The 17,174-nt window shown below is 40.0% G+C and overlaps 1 protein-coding gene across 3 annotated transcripts in view; it reads left to right on the top strand.

Annotated features, from left to right (window-relative positions):
* The window catches only part of AFF2 (ALF transcription elongation factor 2), a 412,391-nt gene extending 396,835 nt beyond the window's left edge, over positions 1-15,556 (top strand). For all 3 annotated transcript variants that reach the window (XM_075132559.1, XM_048863483.2, XM_048863485.2), the window contains exons 20-21: positions 386-600; positions 6,242-15,556. In XM_075132559.1, coding sequence (XP_074988660.1) covers positions 386-600; positions 6,242-6,366 — 340 coding nt within the window. In that variant the 3' untranslated portion in view covers positions 6,367-15,556. The remainder of the gene's footprint in view (positions 1-385; positions 601-6,241) is intronic.
* The last annotated feature ends 1,618 nt before the right edge of the window (positions 15,557-17,174 follow it).

Here is a 17,174-nt window from a genome sequence, read left to right as displayed (position 1 = left end):
GATTGCTGTATTTGTCAGAGGTTTTTTTTTAAATAACAGGTTCATTTGTGGGGGGAATTAAAGCCCTTTTTAAATTTCAGTCAGTCCCAGTTTATAAACCTCTCCTCTCTTGTAAAGCAGGAGATCATCACTGAACATCTCCTCTGGACTGGGTCTAGATTTGATGTTAAGGTTCCAAGTCTGCTGGGGAGAGAAATGAAGCAGGGTGACCAGATGTCCCGATTTTATAGGGATAGTCCCGATGTTTGGAGCTTTGTCTTATGTAGATGCCTCGTACCTCCCACACCCTGTCCTGATTTTTCACACTTGCTATCTGGTCACCCTAAAAGGAAGTGATTTTAAATGAAGTGTGTGCATGAGAACAATTCTCCTTTCTTTTTTCCAGGAGCACAGAGACTCCATCCCCCATGTCTCTCAGTCCATCTCCAGTCAGTTCTGTAGGGAGCAGTGCAGGCACGGCTGGGTCCTCGTCAGCAGGAACCATCACCATCCCCCAGCGCATCCACCATATGGCTGCCAGCCATGTAAACATCACCAACAACGTCTTGCGGAGCTATGAGCACTGGGACATGGCCGACAAACTGACTAAGGAGAACAAAGGTGACTTGTTCAGTTTCTTCCTTTTGCTATTTTGGTAGCTGAAATGCAATTATTATTTTAGTTATCATTGGGGATTGAACCCAGGACCTCTTGAGCTCAGAGAATAAGCCTCTTCAGTTTGAGCAAATGGACCAAGTCCCCTTGTTGGGGATAGTAGCCAACTCATATCATCTGTGTATCAAGCACAGCAGAGGGCCGTGTAACACACACTGAACAGTGGGTTATAAGAGCAGCTGGCAAATAACTGAACAAAGATTGGTTTCAGAGTAGCAACCATGTTAGTCTGTATCCGCAAAAAGCAAAGGAGGACTTGTGGCACCTTAGAGACTAACACATTTATTTGAGCATGAGCTTTCGTGAGCTACAGCCATTGAATGCATCCGATGAAGTGAGCTGTAGCTCACGAAAGCTCATGCTCAAATAAATGTGTTAGTCTCTAAGGTGCCACAAGTCCTCCTTTTTTTTTTGAACAAAGATTGTGACTCAAGTGATGCCTGCTTCTGAGTCGGTGAATACGTTCCCCATTTCAGCCTCTCGCAGAGTACTGAGGCTCTTTTCATATTGCTGTCGTCATCCAGTAAAGATGACTCACATGTTAGTTAGGATAATAAGTGAACCGTAGATGTTCTATTTGTTCACCTGTGAGCCTGATTATGACATGTTTGTTAGAAACCATGACCTTGGTTTTCCTAAGATCAGTCTTTGCAAAAAGAAAAGGAGTACTTGTGGCACCTTAGAGACTAACCAATTTATTTGAGCATGAGCTTTCGTGAGCTACAGCTCACTTCATCGGATGCATCAGTCTGTGATTCAGTTAATTTATTCAGATCAAGCATAAGTCTTTACCATGGTTGACTCAGAGCAGTGTTGGCAAGCAGTTCATGGCTGGTTTACAGTGACTTCAATGAAGTTGGAAGGGGATGTAACTAAAGGTTCAATTTGGCTCACTAGGGACAAGCCATAGACCATCATTCAGGTCCCACCCTGTTCCTACTGAAATAAATGGCAACGTACCCCTGGACTTCATTAGTGCAGGAACAGGGCCTAACTGGGCAATGTTCTGTTCATAATTTGCTCATCACGTTAGAGCAGAATAAAATCTTATATAGATGCCTGCAGCTTGATGTTGCTCCCATTAAAGTCAATGGCAAATTTCCACTGACTTTAGTGGGAGCAGGGTCAGGTCTTAAAGTGTTCTACCTTTGAATGATAACTAGAACCAGGGACAATACTAAAGTACATGTCCAGGCCTCCCCACCATTTCCGGTGTTAATATACATTAGTAAATTTGCTAGCAGTGCAATCATTTGGGATTTTTTTCTGTAGTTGCATCCATTTTCAAAACATGCTGAAGTAATTCCTTTTCAAATGTGCTGCAGAATTTTATCAGTGGCAATGCAGAAGGGTGTTCAGATAGGAGAATGAGATGACAATAATCATGTAATTAGCTCTGTGTGTTGTGGAGTTGTTAAATGTTCTGCTTGATATTGAATCAAAATAGCTCGGGCATTCAGCCAGCAGACAGAAAATGTACCCAGCAAATGTTATCAGTCCCCGAGCTGGATGGGGAAGAAGCTGCTGAATCTCATTCTGCATCTTTATGCCCTACTCTCTTCTTTGTTCTTATTTTGATTTCTGTTCAAATGAGCCTGGTCCTACAAATGCCTTATGAGAGTAATCCCTATTCATACGAGTAGACCCATTGACTTTAGTAGAACTAGTTGCATCAGTAAGGGTTTCTCACATGAGCAGGATTTAGAGGATTGAGCCCCTAGTCTTAAATTTCTTTCCTTTTCTTTCCTTTTTTCAGTCTGCAGTGGACACATAGCTTGTGTTGCTGTTTCATTTCATTTTGGTATGAGAAGCCATTGAAGGGAAAAATGAAGTTTACAGCACTTCATATGGTGTCCTCTTTTGCATTCTGGGCAGAGAGACATATTTTCTAGTTAAATATTAGCTTAAAAATGCATACTTGAACACTGTTATACTAAAATTTGAAAAATTGGGTAGAAATAAAAGATAATGCTAATATAAGGATTTCTACTATAGCCACTTTTGTTGAAATCTACAGGTTTTCAATATATTGCATGACAAAATGTCTTTGACGGGCAAATAATTAAAATATTTCAACATGAGAAATAACAATTTCATGAAAATTAGCTTCAATAGTAATAGTTATTAGTGGTTTTCATTTGTAGATCTCAAAGCTTTGTACAAAAGTGATTGTTAGAGCTGATCAAAACATGTTTTGTTGGTTGGTTGGCTGGTTGTTTTGTTTTCCCTGCAGAAAATTTCAAATTTTTGGTGAACAGTCAAAATCTGAAATATTTCCAGTTGGAAGTGCCCCCAACGTGCTTCATGGGAGGTGTAGTTCAGGTGTTTCATATTTCCATTCTCCTCTGTGGGACAGGCTCCCTAGCTGGACTACATCTTCCCCTTTTCAGCGTAGACATACCCTTACTTGAGTATTATGGAATCAGGGCTGTTTTAATACACATTGCATCATTTTTCCCTCAAGGAGAAACCTATCACATCTATAGCAATTTAGGCCTGTTTGATCCAGTAAATTTCAGTCTACTGTTCTTTCATATAGGTTTAATTAGTTGCTTCGGCTTGTAGCATGCTAGATACGTGTTTTCAGATTGGGAAACTGAAATTAGTTTTGACATTTAAAGAAATTATTATTTATTTGAATATACAATCGTGCAGATCACTGGAACGTTGGCAAGACTCTGGATTTTTTCACTCCTAATTCTGTTGATTTCACTTGGTGGGAAAAAGACACAGGAAGGAAGATTAAAGTACCTGCTAGTTGCCATTTCTTTACATACCTGGTGATATCCCTAAGATTTTTTTATGCTTACCTCCAGCCATACTGCTTTGTTCTGTGATACAGTCTTATCTCACCAGGTGATTCAGTTGTTTGTAGTGTTGCTGTAGCCATGTTGGTCCCAGGATATGAGACAGACAAGGTAGATAAAGTAATATATTTTATTGGACTAACTTCTGTCGGTGGAAGGGACAAACTTTCGAGCTTCACAGACCTCTTCTTCAGGTCCAGGGAAAGGAAACAGAGTGTCTGAGCGAAATACTAGCTGGGACAGATTGTTAAGCATAAGGAGTTAACACATGTTGTGGGAAACCACTTCCAATGAAGTGGGCAATTGAAAATTAGATTGTTAAGCATAAGGGGGTCACACATGCTGCAGGAGCCCACTTAAAATGAAGTGGGCAATTAAGGGTTAACAGGCAGTGGTATGTGTTCCCAACTGTTGTAATGAGCCATAAAACCAGCGAGTGTCTGTGGAGTCCATGGTTTTAGTGTCGAGCAGAGTAATGAATTTAAGTACCCGGGCTCAGCTTTTGAAGGTGTTGTGCAGGTTTCCCTTGAGGACAAGTATTGAAAGGTCAGGTATGGAGTGATCGATTTATGAAAAGTGCTTGCCCATGGGTGATAGCGTGTTTTTGTCTGTTATCATTTTTCTGTGGGAGTTCATTTGCTTAGGTGATCAGGATCAGACTGGGTCAATACACCCAGAAGACCTCCAAGAAGCCCTCAGATGCTGGAAGCAGTACTATGGTGATGCAGTAGCTGACATCCATCCTTCAGAACCCTAGTGTTGGGGATAGATGGCACGGTGCTGAGGGAATCACTCTGTTTTAGATGAGATGATACCAAGGGGTCTTGACCACTTTTTATTGTGATTATTAGTTACCATTGACATTATGGTAGTTACTGATTATGCTAGGCATGGTGAACACAACACACTGAGGGTATGTGTATGCTGAAGCTGGTGGTGTGATTTCCAGTGTGGGTCATACTCACACCAACTCTGAAACAGCCAGCGTGCTAATAATAGAAGAGTAACCACCTCCAGCCCAACTACATATCTAGGATTTCAGACAGGATCATACTCATACATACTCTGAGAGACAGCTACTGCCCTATGAGTTTACAGTCTGAATAGATGAGACAGACAACGGGGTGGGAGAACATGGGGTGAAATCCTGCCCATTGAAGTCAATCTCAAAGCTCCTATAGACTTGTTCTCTTTGTGGGGTGAGGAACATCACGGCCTTCTACTCTTTCCTTCACCCCCTGATGTGATTAGAGATGGCCTGTAGGCCCACTCCTAAATTTGACGTTTTCATGGAGTAGGGATCGAGGATAGCAGTCCAGCTCTTTGTGGGATATTTCGCTTTCATTCCCCTTCTCAGGGCAGCGTCTCAATGCCGGGAGCTCTTTCACCCTCGGGTGTTTCCAATTCCTCGTTGCCAAGCTCCCCAAACTCACCTATTATGAGGGCCTGAAGTTGCTGAAGATGATCAGGGCTAGTGGGTGGCTGAGACTGCAAGGCGTGTCTCTACCTCTCTCTCTCTCTCGGCTCCTCCTGCTGCCACAACACCAGAAGCTGCAAGGAGGGAACAGATCCAGCAGAGGTTATTGTGAGTTGCAGAAAAGGAGCCTCTATCATTTCAAGAGTAGCTTCTGGTGACTAGGTGAAGGTACTATAAGAGAATCACTGCTCATTCCCAGCTGTTTCAGTCATGCAAGCAACAACTGAGAACCTGGCACACACAGCAGAAAATCAAGACCAACCGAGTCAAAACACGACCACTAGTAAACACTGTAGTAATATTCTAGCCAGTTTCCATCTTGGATATTCTGCCTGTTTAAAGTTTCAACTTGCAGTTTCAATTGCATTCAGTATTCTTCAGCTCCTGCCATATAAGCGCTATGTAGTGTTAAGAAGCTGCCACAGTTTCACTCCAGAGGTGGCTGCATTTTGTCAGCAAGCACAGTATCTACTGTAGTTTCTGTAGCAGTTTGTAAAAGATTTTGAGGTCTTCAACTGAAAACAATATAGAAATGTAATATATTTCATAGAAAGACAGATAGTTTACAATACAATAATTTCAGCAAGACAGATTTTGTATCACAATGTACGTTTGTTATGTGGTTTATATTCATTATGTGACATATAATGGCCTGTTTATAACTGTTGGCAACACAAGCCAGTTTTCTGAATACATTGTTTCCTTTATGTCAATTCTGTATCATTATAATATTCAAAGGGGTGGATATTCAACTCCAACATCACAGTTTGACCCCAAGTAGTAGTATAAGGGGAAGTCTTTTTACTTACGTCATACCATATATTTTTTTCCATATATACAATGTAGGAAGGTTTGTGAGATGGCATATACTATATATATCACTGAGCAGTGTGGGTAATTAACCACTAGAAAAGCTTGCCTAGGGACATGGTGGATTCTCCATCACTTGCAGTCTTGAAGACCAGACTGGTTATCTTTCTAAAAAATGTTCTACAGTCCAAGCCGCCATGATGGGCTTGCTGCGGAAATGACTGGGTGTGGTGCTTTGGGGTCTGTGTTATAGAGAAGGTCAAACTAAGTCATCAGGGTGGTTCCTTCTGGCGTTAAAATCTGTGAATCTATGAATCACATTAATACAGTCCTGAGATATCTTATCAAGAGTCATTCATGTATGCTAGGTCTGCAGGCTCATGAGCTTCTGAGAACTCACTAGTTGCTTCATAACCACTGAGCGTGAAATAATCTTAATTAATGTATTTCTGCACAGTTACTTGAAACAATGACTCCATTTCCTGTGTTGCAGAGTTCTTTGTAGACCTGGACTCAGTCATGGGACCATTAACACAACACAGCAGTATGACCAGTCTGGTCCGTTACGTTCGACAAGGACTTCACTGGCTCCGCATGGAGGCACATTTGTTGAAGTGACTGCTGCCCTCTTCATAACATCCCCATTGTTCTACCTCTACCAGCGCACAGACGATCACTGGTGGAACTCCACTCATTTCTGGAACTTGATTCATGTAACTTCATTTTTATTGCCTTTTTTGATATCTTATCTATTGGAAGTAGAAGTCACCATAAATGGAACTTATGACTCAAGAGCAGAATGTGTTGTACCATCTAATCATTTTTGACAATTTCTATGCCTTGCGTCTCCTGGATCCTGCTATCCTTATGTGCTTTATGGAACGGTACATTCCCTGCAGTATTGTTTTAAGTCGACACTGCCTTCGAGTGAAAATAAAAAAAGCACTTTGAGAAGATATGGATTCCTGAGAAATAGTACAAAACGTCTTAAATATATGAGGGTATATATGAAAATTCTCTTCTGAAATAAATTAGTAGAAGTTATAGCCATTCACTCAGAATTGTCCTCTGAACCCAAGCCAAGCTGTTCACTGCTTAGTTCTGGCATCGTTACCTGCAACTGTTTATTGCTAAGATTTCCTACTTTATATAGGCCTGGTCTCTAAAAAAGGGCTCTGAACATCTTATAGGTATGTAGCGTAAAATCACCAAAGGTGTCAAGAGATAAAAGATTGGGAGGAATGATTAAAGAAAGATGCCACACTACGCAATGAGGTTTTGATATTCTTTTCTCTTTATTGTTGGCTTACCAGTTTAAGTGGGCAGAACAAGGCAGTTGATTAGGCAATTTCAAAACGTTGGCTTTCATAGTCTTAGCTACCATTCATGTACTCAATGGGTGAACTTTCTGTCCTACTGTTTGGTCTCAACCAAATATTCCTCCATGATTTTTCTTGGCAAACAATCTCCTCTTGCATAGCGACTCAGTGACAGCACGTGTTAACAGGAGTGCTACATTATAAACATTGATATTGTATGTGAAAGTATGGATTCTTGATGAGATTCGCTAGCAATTTAACTGGCTGCTGCTGAGGCACTTCCAACACCCTGGGGCATTAATTTACACCTGTTTTGTTGATTTCCAAGCATTAGAAGCAGACAGTATTATCTTACTTTCTTGAAAACAATGACAAATTAAAGGCAATCACTACATTTACCCAAAAGCAACATATTTGCTTCATAATGGCCATGAATACTTCAGTCTCCCAATTCTCCAAATTACCCATTTTCCAAGTTCCATTTTTATTTACCCATGCTGTCATATTTTGACCATTCCTTTAACGCATGCATAATCATGAGACAATTCAGAGAAAATTTCAAAGCAATCTTGAATAAATTAGACCATTTCATTCACTCGTTCCTTTTTTTTTTTTCCTTATAAGCTGCGTTGGTCTTGTGGCAGCCCTGCAGGAAGCAATTGTGCATGAAACAAAACAAAATGAATTTATATCGGTAATTTACAAGACTTTAAATGGCCTCATATCATTCTTGATGTAATGCTGGCACACCTTATCAAACTGTAAATTTCATTTATATAAACAAAAAAATCCCCTCCTGGCAATGTAAATATCATTCTGGGTCACATCTCACTGAAATAACATGACATGTGTATTAAGTATCATCCAGACATTATTTAATTGTAATTTCCTTTTGATATATAAGCCTGTATATCCTTTAATCGGGCAAGATATTGGATTCTACTAACTGGATTGTGACCAGATAAATAGGACAAATTTGCATTTAAAAGGTTCAGACTGCTAGGTTTTTAAAACAGGTCTTACACGTTTCCAATAAGGATTGCGCCCAATCCATATTTTAAGATAAACTTATCTTTTTAAACAATTGTGTATTAGCTCCTATTAATAAATACCTTTAAAAATTCTATAAATCATAATATTTTGTTCCACAACGAGGTCTTGTAAATGTAGCCAGTGTGGGAAGTATACCATTAGATAAATCATGCTGATGGGGTAGTCTATAAAGGACAGAACATGCACATCCTGGATTAGTTTTACATTCCTGTTCCGAAAGTAAGCAATGTACCCTTATCTGTTCTTTGAGGAGTTCAGGTAACATGGCTGAAACATGAATCCAAAAGAACTTATCATACTGATTCTGGCTCTTTTTTCTAATGAATAAAACCAGGATATCAAGAACCCTTCATAACCATAAAAAGAGGGTGATTTTCAAACACGCAGCTTTTTATTTAACAGATGAGCGTCGGTGTTTCTGATAACTGAACTGAAGTATTGATGGGTTGGTTGTGACCTCCGTTTTTCATTCTCTTTGTAAGGCCTCTCCTATTGGATTGACTAACTATTCAGCGTAATGAAGAACATTGTTCTCTCTTATTATTTTAACGTAGACTGAAATCCTAGCCTGCCATGGATTTACGAAGGCTATATATATATCTTGAAATACAATCTTCAGAGACATGACTGTTCACAGAGTCAGCTACCCTCTCCGAGTCAGGGTATTATCTTTCCCCTGTTGCTTGTAGTAAACAGACGCCTATCTCAAAATTTAACATACATTCACATCTCCTTTACCTAGACAGCTTAGAGAATTAGCCAACCTGATTTTGCCTCCTGTGACTTAGTTTGAAATGTATGTTGAATCAATGGCACAATTATAAGAAGTCCAGCAGTCAAGCCTAGGATCACAAGCCAACATACTATTTAGCAGTCTTGTTTCAAAAGCAGCTTAGAAACAAATTAAACATGGAGAGTGAATTACCTTCTTATCCTTGGGGATGATGCTTCTTTTGGGTTAGTTATTAAGGATTATTGCACTTTTACAGGCACTATATTCATCACCTTTCAAATGCCAACATGGCATCTTCATGGAGTAATTGTACTCTTTAAATTATCATTTCAAGTAGATTTCATTGAATGAAATTGTTTGCTTATTTTGAAGGGGAAGAGTTTTGATGTATGAGGGGATAATGTATCTGCCTGGGCTTTTTCTCTGTCACCCTGTCAAAGACCGTGAGAGAGGCCCCCAAAATTATGAGGCTGTCTTCAAAATCATGAGGTTTTTTTCATAGCATATTTTGTGTTCCTTTTATTTGTCTTATCATTTCTGAGTCTTTAAGCAACACTCAAGTCATGTTTTCAAGCGTCCCTCCATAACCATGAGAACTAGAAATATCTTTTTTTTTTTTTTTAATGAAAGCTGGAATGCTCATGCAGGTTCCTGATACCTGCAGCTGGGTTTTCAGAAAGACACCAAACATTGCAAGAGGTGGCATGTTAAGTGATGTTTAGATCAATATGCATAGCACTATGGTAAAGGGAACACACAGGCTAAGGACTAAAGTCTAAAATATCGGGGATCCATCAGTGCAAAATGACGGTGCAGCAAAGTCCAAAGTGCTCAAGCAAGGTCCTTACACACCTTGTGGTGGGCTTCATTGGTCTTAAATGGTGGGTATGGCCTTGTGCCTACTCTGAGAACAGTATGTATTTCCCAGACACATGATGTTCATTAAGGAACTGAGGTCCATAGTAGTGGATGCAGTTGAGGGGAAAGTTTAGGAATGCTACCATATGCCTCATATGGTCGCATCAGTTGCTCACCTGAAATATAGGGCTAGCTTTTCCTAGGGCACTTCTCACTCAAGAAAACTTCCTTTGCGAGTAGGGAAAGTTTGGACCCGAATACAAATTGCAGGATTTGGTCCATTGTTCACACGTCTTTAGCTTTGCTTATTTAAATAATTTTTTTTTAATCTGGATTTTTATTTTTTTCCAGTTGAGCTTGTCATTTTGTTGGGAGCATTTGGTGGCATCCTTCCCAGCATGTTTCTCAGAGTTGAATTTGGCCCTCTTCTTGCTGTTGCATGACCTTTGGACTCTTGGTCACTTAATAAGCTCAGTGTGTAAATACTGATTGTTTTATTTATAGGTGACCTCACTGGGAAGATAGGGGAGGTCTGTTGTCTTTAAAAAGACTCAAGGTCAAGGACTTTGGTTCCTTCTTATGAAACAAAATGATCCACATCCTAGGTTAGTATATAAGACGTTAACTCTGAACCTTTAGCTAAAATTAATTTCTGGGGTGCTTCTAAATTCAAAGATTTTTAGGATATTCCTCCCTGAAAACTTTGTGACCAACTTTTAGCTACTTTGAAGGACATATTTTTGTCATGTTGTTTTTGTGGGTATTTAATTCTATTTTTTTAAACAAATTATTATTTCAGGGAAAGAAAGCTTAAAAGGCTGAAAGGCTCAGTGGCAACAATGGGACCTTTAATAACTGTTTGGAGATGTAAGAAAAGTTCGGTTACAAGGAAGTGAGCAGTGAGCTTCCTTGATGAAGCATTACTTTTATGTGGTAGCGGGGACATTAATGTGTCCCTCTGTAGAAAAGGGCCCTTACCCCCAGTCAGATAATGTGCCCCATTCTCTTGTCCCAAGCAAACTGAAATACAGTAGAAAGCAATGGCATCTGCACAGGCTTGATCCTGTCTTCATGGAAATCAATGGCAAAACTCCCATTGACTTTCATGGTGAAGGATCAGGTCTTATATGCATATTCCATCAGCATACCATAGGGAGTATTTGCCACATTTGCTCAGACCACCAGGCCATCCAGTATCCTTCCTCCAGCAGTGACCAGTGTCTGATACTTCTTAGGAAGGCAAAAAAAGTCTCAATACACCCATAATATTGCATATTAAACATATTGTGTGCGTATCATCCAGCTGTGCAGACCCCACCCGCTGAGGTGTTGGTATAGCACATGAATGGGCCTTTGAATTGCTAGCAAGTCTACCTGATTTTATTGTATTTCGGTGGGAATTCTGGAGAAGGAAAGATCGCAAGAAAGTTTAAAAATAAGGACCACTCCACCATCCTTATGCTCCTTGCCCCATTTGCAAGTTTTACTTTATGTAGCATTTAATGATCAAATGTGCGCCCCCTAGAGGTGATTTTTATAAAGGCAAATAAGATAAATCATGTTAGGATTGGAAGAGGTCCGTTTCTTGACCCTCCTACACTTCCAAAACAGAAAACCTGTTTTTTTGGCCAGTTTTTGTGCAGTGTCTAGCACAATTGGGGTACTGGTCCATGACTGAGGTTCCCAGGCACTATGATAATACAAATAATAAATAAGAAGAAGCTCCATAGACACAAAATCATATCCAGGCATTCTGTATTGTCTAATAATATATAGGCTAAGTGCTCAATCATTATGGTCCTCACTATCTTAACTTTCCTAATGAGCAACCAATGTTTTTCCCTGATTAAAGTTCAGTTGTGATCATGTTTTGGGGGTCTTTTACACAGCCTATCTCTAAGTTTTACTCTTGACAGTTTTATTTCAGCTAGCACTTTTCAAAGCCGTTTGATGTATTTTTGGGGCGGTCTTCAGATAGCAGCAGGCCTGATTCTGATCTCACACCAGTTTAAATCCACTGAAGTCAAAGGGCCTGATTTGGCTCTCACGCAGCATGTAGACCAATGTGACTCGGTAGGTTTACACTGGCAGAAATGAGTGCCGTTTCAAACAAAAGGCGTTACAGAGTAAAACTGGTGTTAGATGAGAACCTTACTGTGTCAGAAATACTTCATAAGAAGTACCATGAAGATGATTTGTCCTTGGAATCAGAGGGTACGTAGAAATATGTATGGCAGAAATGTGAAGCACTGTTTAATGAAATTGGAAACCTACTGAAGAAGGGATGACTTCATGAGTGTAACTTTCTGAATTTGACCTGTTTGTACATCTGTGAAAAGGGATTTATTATTATTGATACGCCTGATGAAACCTGTCGGCTGTGATATTATGTCATGAGAAGGCCTTGTGCACCTCAACCCAGTCTGATGAATTAACCTGCCTTACTGTGTGGCTCCATGACACAGTGCACTAATATTGTCATTACAGTCCCTTTCTTGTAGCAAGGTCATTTTTTCCCCCACAGAACTTCACCAAGGACTGATTCCAGGGACCCAGAAACCAGCCCACATAGCAGTCTGTGGCCTGGGTACCTCTGGCATAGGTAGATGAAGAAGTCCCGCCCCTACCCCCACCCTACCCTCAGACTACGGAGCAGCTGCAGATCACAAGGGTACTTGAGCCTCCTGCCTCATGGGGTTCCAGAGCTATGCCTCCAGTCGGAGCCTGAACATCTACACTTGTGTCCCATTAATTTCAATGATATTAACTAATGAGCAAGATGAGCTGGATTTGTGTGTGAACCAGTTTGGGTCTTTAATTCTACTTTACTGGAACGTGAGTTCCACTATATGCAAATTCCATTCCAACAAATTCCAACAATGCTTTACTCCCCATATTGGGCTTGATTCTACTCTCAGTAACAACAGTTTTGCACTGGTGTAACTTCACTGACGTAAATGGAGTTACTCCTGATTTAGACCTGTATCAATCAGAGCATCAGGCTCATAAATGAGTTTCATTATAAAAAATACTTAGGGAAATGTTACTTATAATTTAGGGCTAAATCCCACATTACATACTGGGGGCCAAATGGTGCTCTGACCAACAGCAGTGGCAATCTAGAGCAACTCAAATATCTTCAATGGAATTCTCTGGTCCAAATTCTGTTCTTATTTTACCCTTAATAATGGAGTGATTGAGATCAACATTGGGCTCATTATGCCAGATCCTCAAGTAGGTTAAATCAGTTACTTCAGTGGAAGTAACTGTATCTTAGGTCGGATCTGACTCACTGAGTTCAGTTTGGTTACTCTAGATCTACGCTGGGGGAACTGTAAGCAGATTTGATCTGTGACCAGCCCATAAATGTACTCAGCCCCTACTTAGGTAAAAAAACTTTGACTTCAGTGGGATATAAGTGTGAGGCAGAACATCAGGGATTTGACCTATTGGCAGGATGCATTTACTCCAGAATTTTTCAATTAACTGAATAGCTGGCAACAGCAAACTCTTTCTATGGTTCATGAAAAACCAGAATACAAGATCCTCATGTGATGTAGGTTGGTGCAACTCTATTGATTTCAATGGAGCTATTCCAATATACACAGCTGAGGCTCTGGCCCATAAACCCAAACCTTTTTAAATTTTTGGCCAACATATCTCTGTGCAGGGGAACTCCCAAAGCTTTATCATCGCACTTCTTGTTTATTGACCATGCTAATGAAGCTATTCCTGTTTTGTCTATAAGGAAATGGACTTTGCAAAGCAACGAAATCTAGAGTACTTTGTAAAGCAACATTAGACCACACAGCCTGGAAGAAGTACCCTCAGAACTGAGAATAACTCAATAGCTAGTGCTGTCCTGTGTTTTGTCTGATGTCGTTTAAATTTTCACTCTGCGCTTCCCCTGCTGATTTTTACGTAGGACGTGAACAACGATTGTAGGTTTCTGAAAGTCATCAGCCACATCCCCAGATGCCTTCCGTCAAGGTAGCTCCATTGATGTCAGAGCTGATTTACACAGCCTGAACGGGGCCTGTATAGTTTTACAGCCTGTGCTGTGTGAATTAAGTGCAGCTCTACAAATATATACTCAAGCTGTTTTCTAAAAGTTAAAGCATCAGATAATCCCTGCTAAAAGAATTGGAGGTGAATTTCTGCCTGCAGTCTAGTCCTGCAGATTGTTTTGTTTTGAACTAAAAGGCATGGTGCAATTTCATTACCCCTCAGTTTAAATATTTCCTGGCATAAGCATTAGCTTACATAGAAAAATGGCAAATACATTCAAATGTTGCGTAAATACTTGCAGTATAAAGATGGAATCTGTTACTCCTGCTCAAAGACATTTCAGAGGGTTGAAGTGAATTTTCTAAGCCAAATGAAATTTTGTATATTTAAAAATCATTGAAAATATGTATTAAGGGCGCAATTCTACAATTCTTACTTACACTGAGCACCTTAATCCACAGTTAGTTCCAATGAAATCAGTGGAGCTAACTACAAGCAGACTAAGTTACCGCTCATCATTAGGATGGCAGAATTAGGGCCTAAATAGGTTACTTGGATGCAGTCAGGAGTTTAATTTTAGCCATATATGTCATGTGAGGACACTCATAAACTCGGTGTACATTTTATCCAAACTGACAGTCCCAGTAATTCCACAGACTATTGTATATTTTATTCCTTCGTGTATTTTCGTGACATCTCTGGATTGCATATCTTCTTCTGAATCTGAAATACTCTTTTAAGAAAAAAAAATCAATGTTCATGAGGCCTAGGACATATCATTGCAAAGTTTGAAAACAGATTTAGAGATCTGGTTATTTTTGTTTTACCTTCAAGCCATCTTTTGGTTTGTGTTTTGACTTTAGCTGTAGCAACCCCACGCCCAATTGTTTTTAAAATGGTACAGTTCGGATTAAGTTTTCTGGTTGCTGAAAAACCGAATAAGATGACTAACATATGGGAAAAGTAATAATGGCAAACTAAAGGGATGTTTGTTCTTTCTACATGTCTTGTTTTTTACCTGCTAGTGTTGGGATTAGTCTAGAAAAATCTGTGATTTCTCACCTCCATCTCTGACTATTGTGACAAAAAGCTCAAATTTGTTTTTTGAGTTTGTTGGGGTTTTTTGTTTGTTTTGGGTGCTTTTTTTGTATGTGTAGAAGTAACCAAAATGTCAGGAACATTTATATACCTTCTGTTCTGGTTACTGGCCACTATGACATCATGAAGACCTCTTGGCCTTCCTACCAAAGTCAGATTTAACTTCTACCTTGATGTTCTTCTCAATTAGCCATTGAAATTAGATTGTAATTTACTAAATACCCCTTTAGCTTGCATTCTTACTTTTGATTTATCCTTGAACTAGCCTTTTTTGTGCGTGTGCAAATATCATATCCATAATTGCTGCAATTCCACAAGGTGTCTTTGTTCTCAACAAGCATGTTATTCTTGTAAAGTTTTACGTATAAGTTAAGATGTTTTGTACAGACCAAGGTAACTGTTAAAATGTCAAGCAATTACTGAAATGTTGTATAGTTATAAAGGTTTGATTTCTTTTGCTTTATATGTATAAAATTGTATCCTGCCTGTTTTGCTTTGTATTTCCAATGTGTTGCACAATTATGCATTTTGTTTACATTTTGTTCCTTCTTAAATAACAGTAATACTTTATGTACAAACATTTTAAATGTACTTTTGTTGTTTTTAAACACAATGTCTCTATATAAATAATATTGGTTGAACTGGTACATTTGTGTCTCTCATAGAGGGGTTAATTATACTGCCAGTGCATTGAATTATTTAAAAAAAACAGTAAAATAAAATTTTTATGAAAATGTAACCCATTTTATAGCTATAAATTATTCTGCATTAAGCTATTTTCTCATTCCTCTCCCAGGATACAATAACTGTGAGTTCTGGTAAGCACTGTTTGCAGGAGAGTTTTCATTGTTTTTAATTTTTAAAGAATTCATTTGAGTCGTTATGCAGAACTGAAGTGATTCAATATTGTGGAGCTAAATTTTGCTGATGCCATTTCTGGCAAGATAAGTGGTATGGCACACCCCCACAGGAACATCCGCAGGACGGTGGGAAAGGATTCTGTCTATCCCCACCCAATCCTAAATGGCTAAGGAACCGGTCTGAAAAGAAATGAGTTTCTAAATTTGCTGACAACCAGCACAGGACTTACGCACAAATTTAATGGTGCACTTAAATGTACTGGCCTTCTCCACAGGGGTGAGTTTCATCCCAGGGGCTCACTAGGCATGGCCCAGACCCGGAAATGCCAGGCTTTATAGCCTCATTTCAAAATAGCCCAAAGATTCAGTGCCAAGAATAGCAGCTCAAAAGAGCTGAAAAAGCTCTCAGGAGATGTTTAAGTAGTACGTGATGTGGCTGCATAGTCCACAAGACATAGTCTAATGCAGAGAATGGCCACCAAGGAAGAATTTGAGGGCTAAAAAATCTGAGGCCCCTCTCTGGCCACTGTGGAGTTCATGCTTTGAAGAGGGGAGGTCTGAGAATGGGGATCAGTGTGTTCTAGCACTGATTCCAGCTCCCACCCTTGACAGGTTACTTCTTCCCCTGCCAGGAGCTCCTGTGGGGGAGGTTGATGGGCGGTCACCACTGGGTCAGAATACAGGGGATTTTAGAAATGAAAAGAATGGAATTAGAGGTTGAATGTAATGTAATACTGGGCCAACTTCACCGGCATTCTCTGGCTTTTTTGCACCACTTTGACTACAGCCATCGGTGCAGCTTAACAGACCAGTTAAACTGTTTATCAGGTGTATCAGTTTTATTGCTTTTGCCTGTGCAGCATGGGTATCCATAACATACTGTCTCATCCCCCAAAGTCCTACCCTGGACTTAGTGTTAAAACTGGGATGGATTCTCTGGCGCGGTCTCTTCCTTGGTTCTGCCAAAGTTGTGGTCAAGAATCCACAGAAGATATTCCCAGGACACTGCTTGATCATTTTGGCTGAGTGAACCAGTCTAATGCTGCCTGTCCAATTCGCCCAGTGTTAGCAGCCAGTAACATGCTGGCAGGCACAGAAACTACCGTGAGAATTGACTTAGCGTAGTCAGCGCCTGTCGTTCTCTGAATGTACAGACTTGTAATTGGCTGTGAAGTGTTCTGTGATCCTTGCGTATGAATGACTCCATATAAACCCAAGTTGTATTTCATTGTGGGTGCCACTGAATGACTCAGGCAGGGAGGGCAAAGTGCCCACTAAAAAGGCATCATTATTCCAATAGCCACTACCCACGTAAAGCCCCACAATACCAAGGACACTCCCCCACCCCCCCCGCGGACACACCTCATGGCTGGTTTCTGGAAGATTTGGCTTTCAAAAGCAGCCCATCTCGAAATGAAAGCGTGCCCTATGGCAGGCTCACCAAGCTGCCTGTAAGGGCAGCAAAAGATGTTTCAGGAGAAAAAAAAAAGAGCTGGC

Source organism: Caretta caretta, chromosome 9, assembly GCF_965140235.1.
Source record: "Caretta caretta isolate rCarCar2 chromosome 9, rCarCar1.hap1, whole genome shotgun sequence".
NCBI lineage: Eukaryota > Metazoa > Chordata > Testudines > Cheloniidae > Caretta > Caretta caretta.
This window is presented reverse-complemented; position numbering and strand designations above follow the sequence as displayed.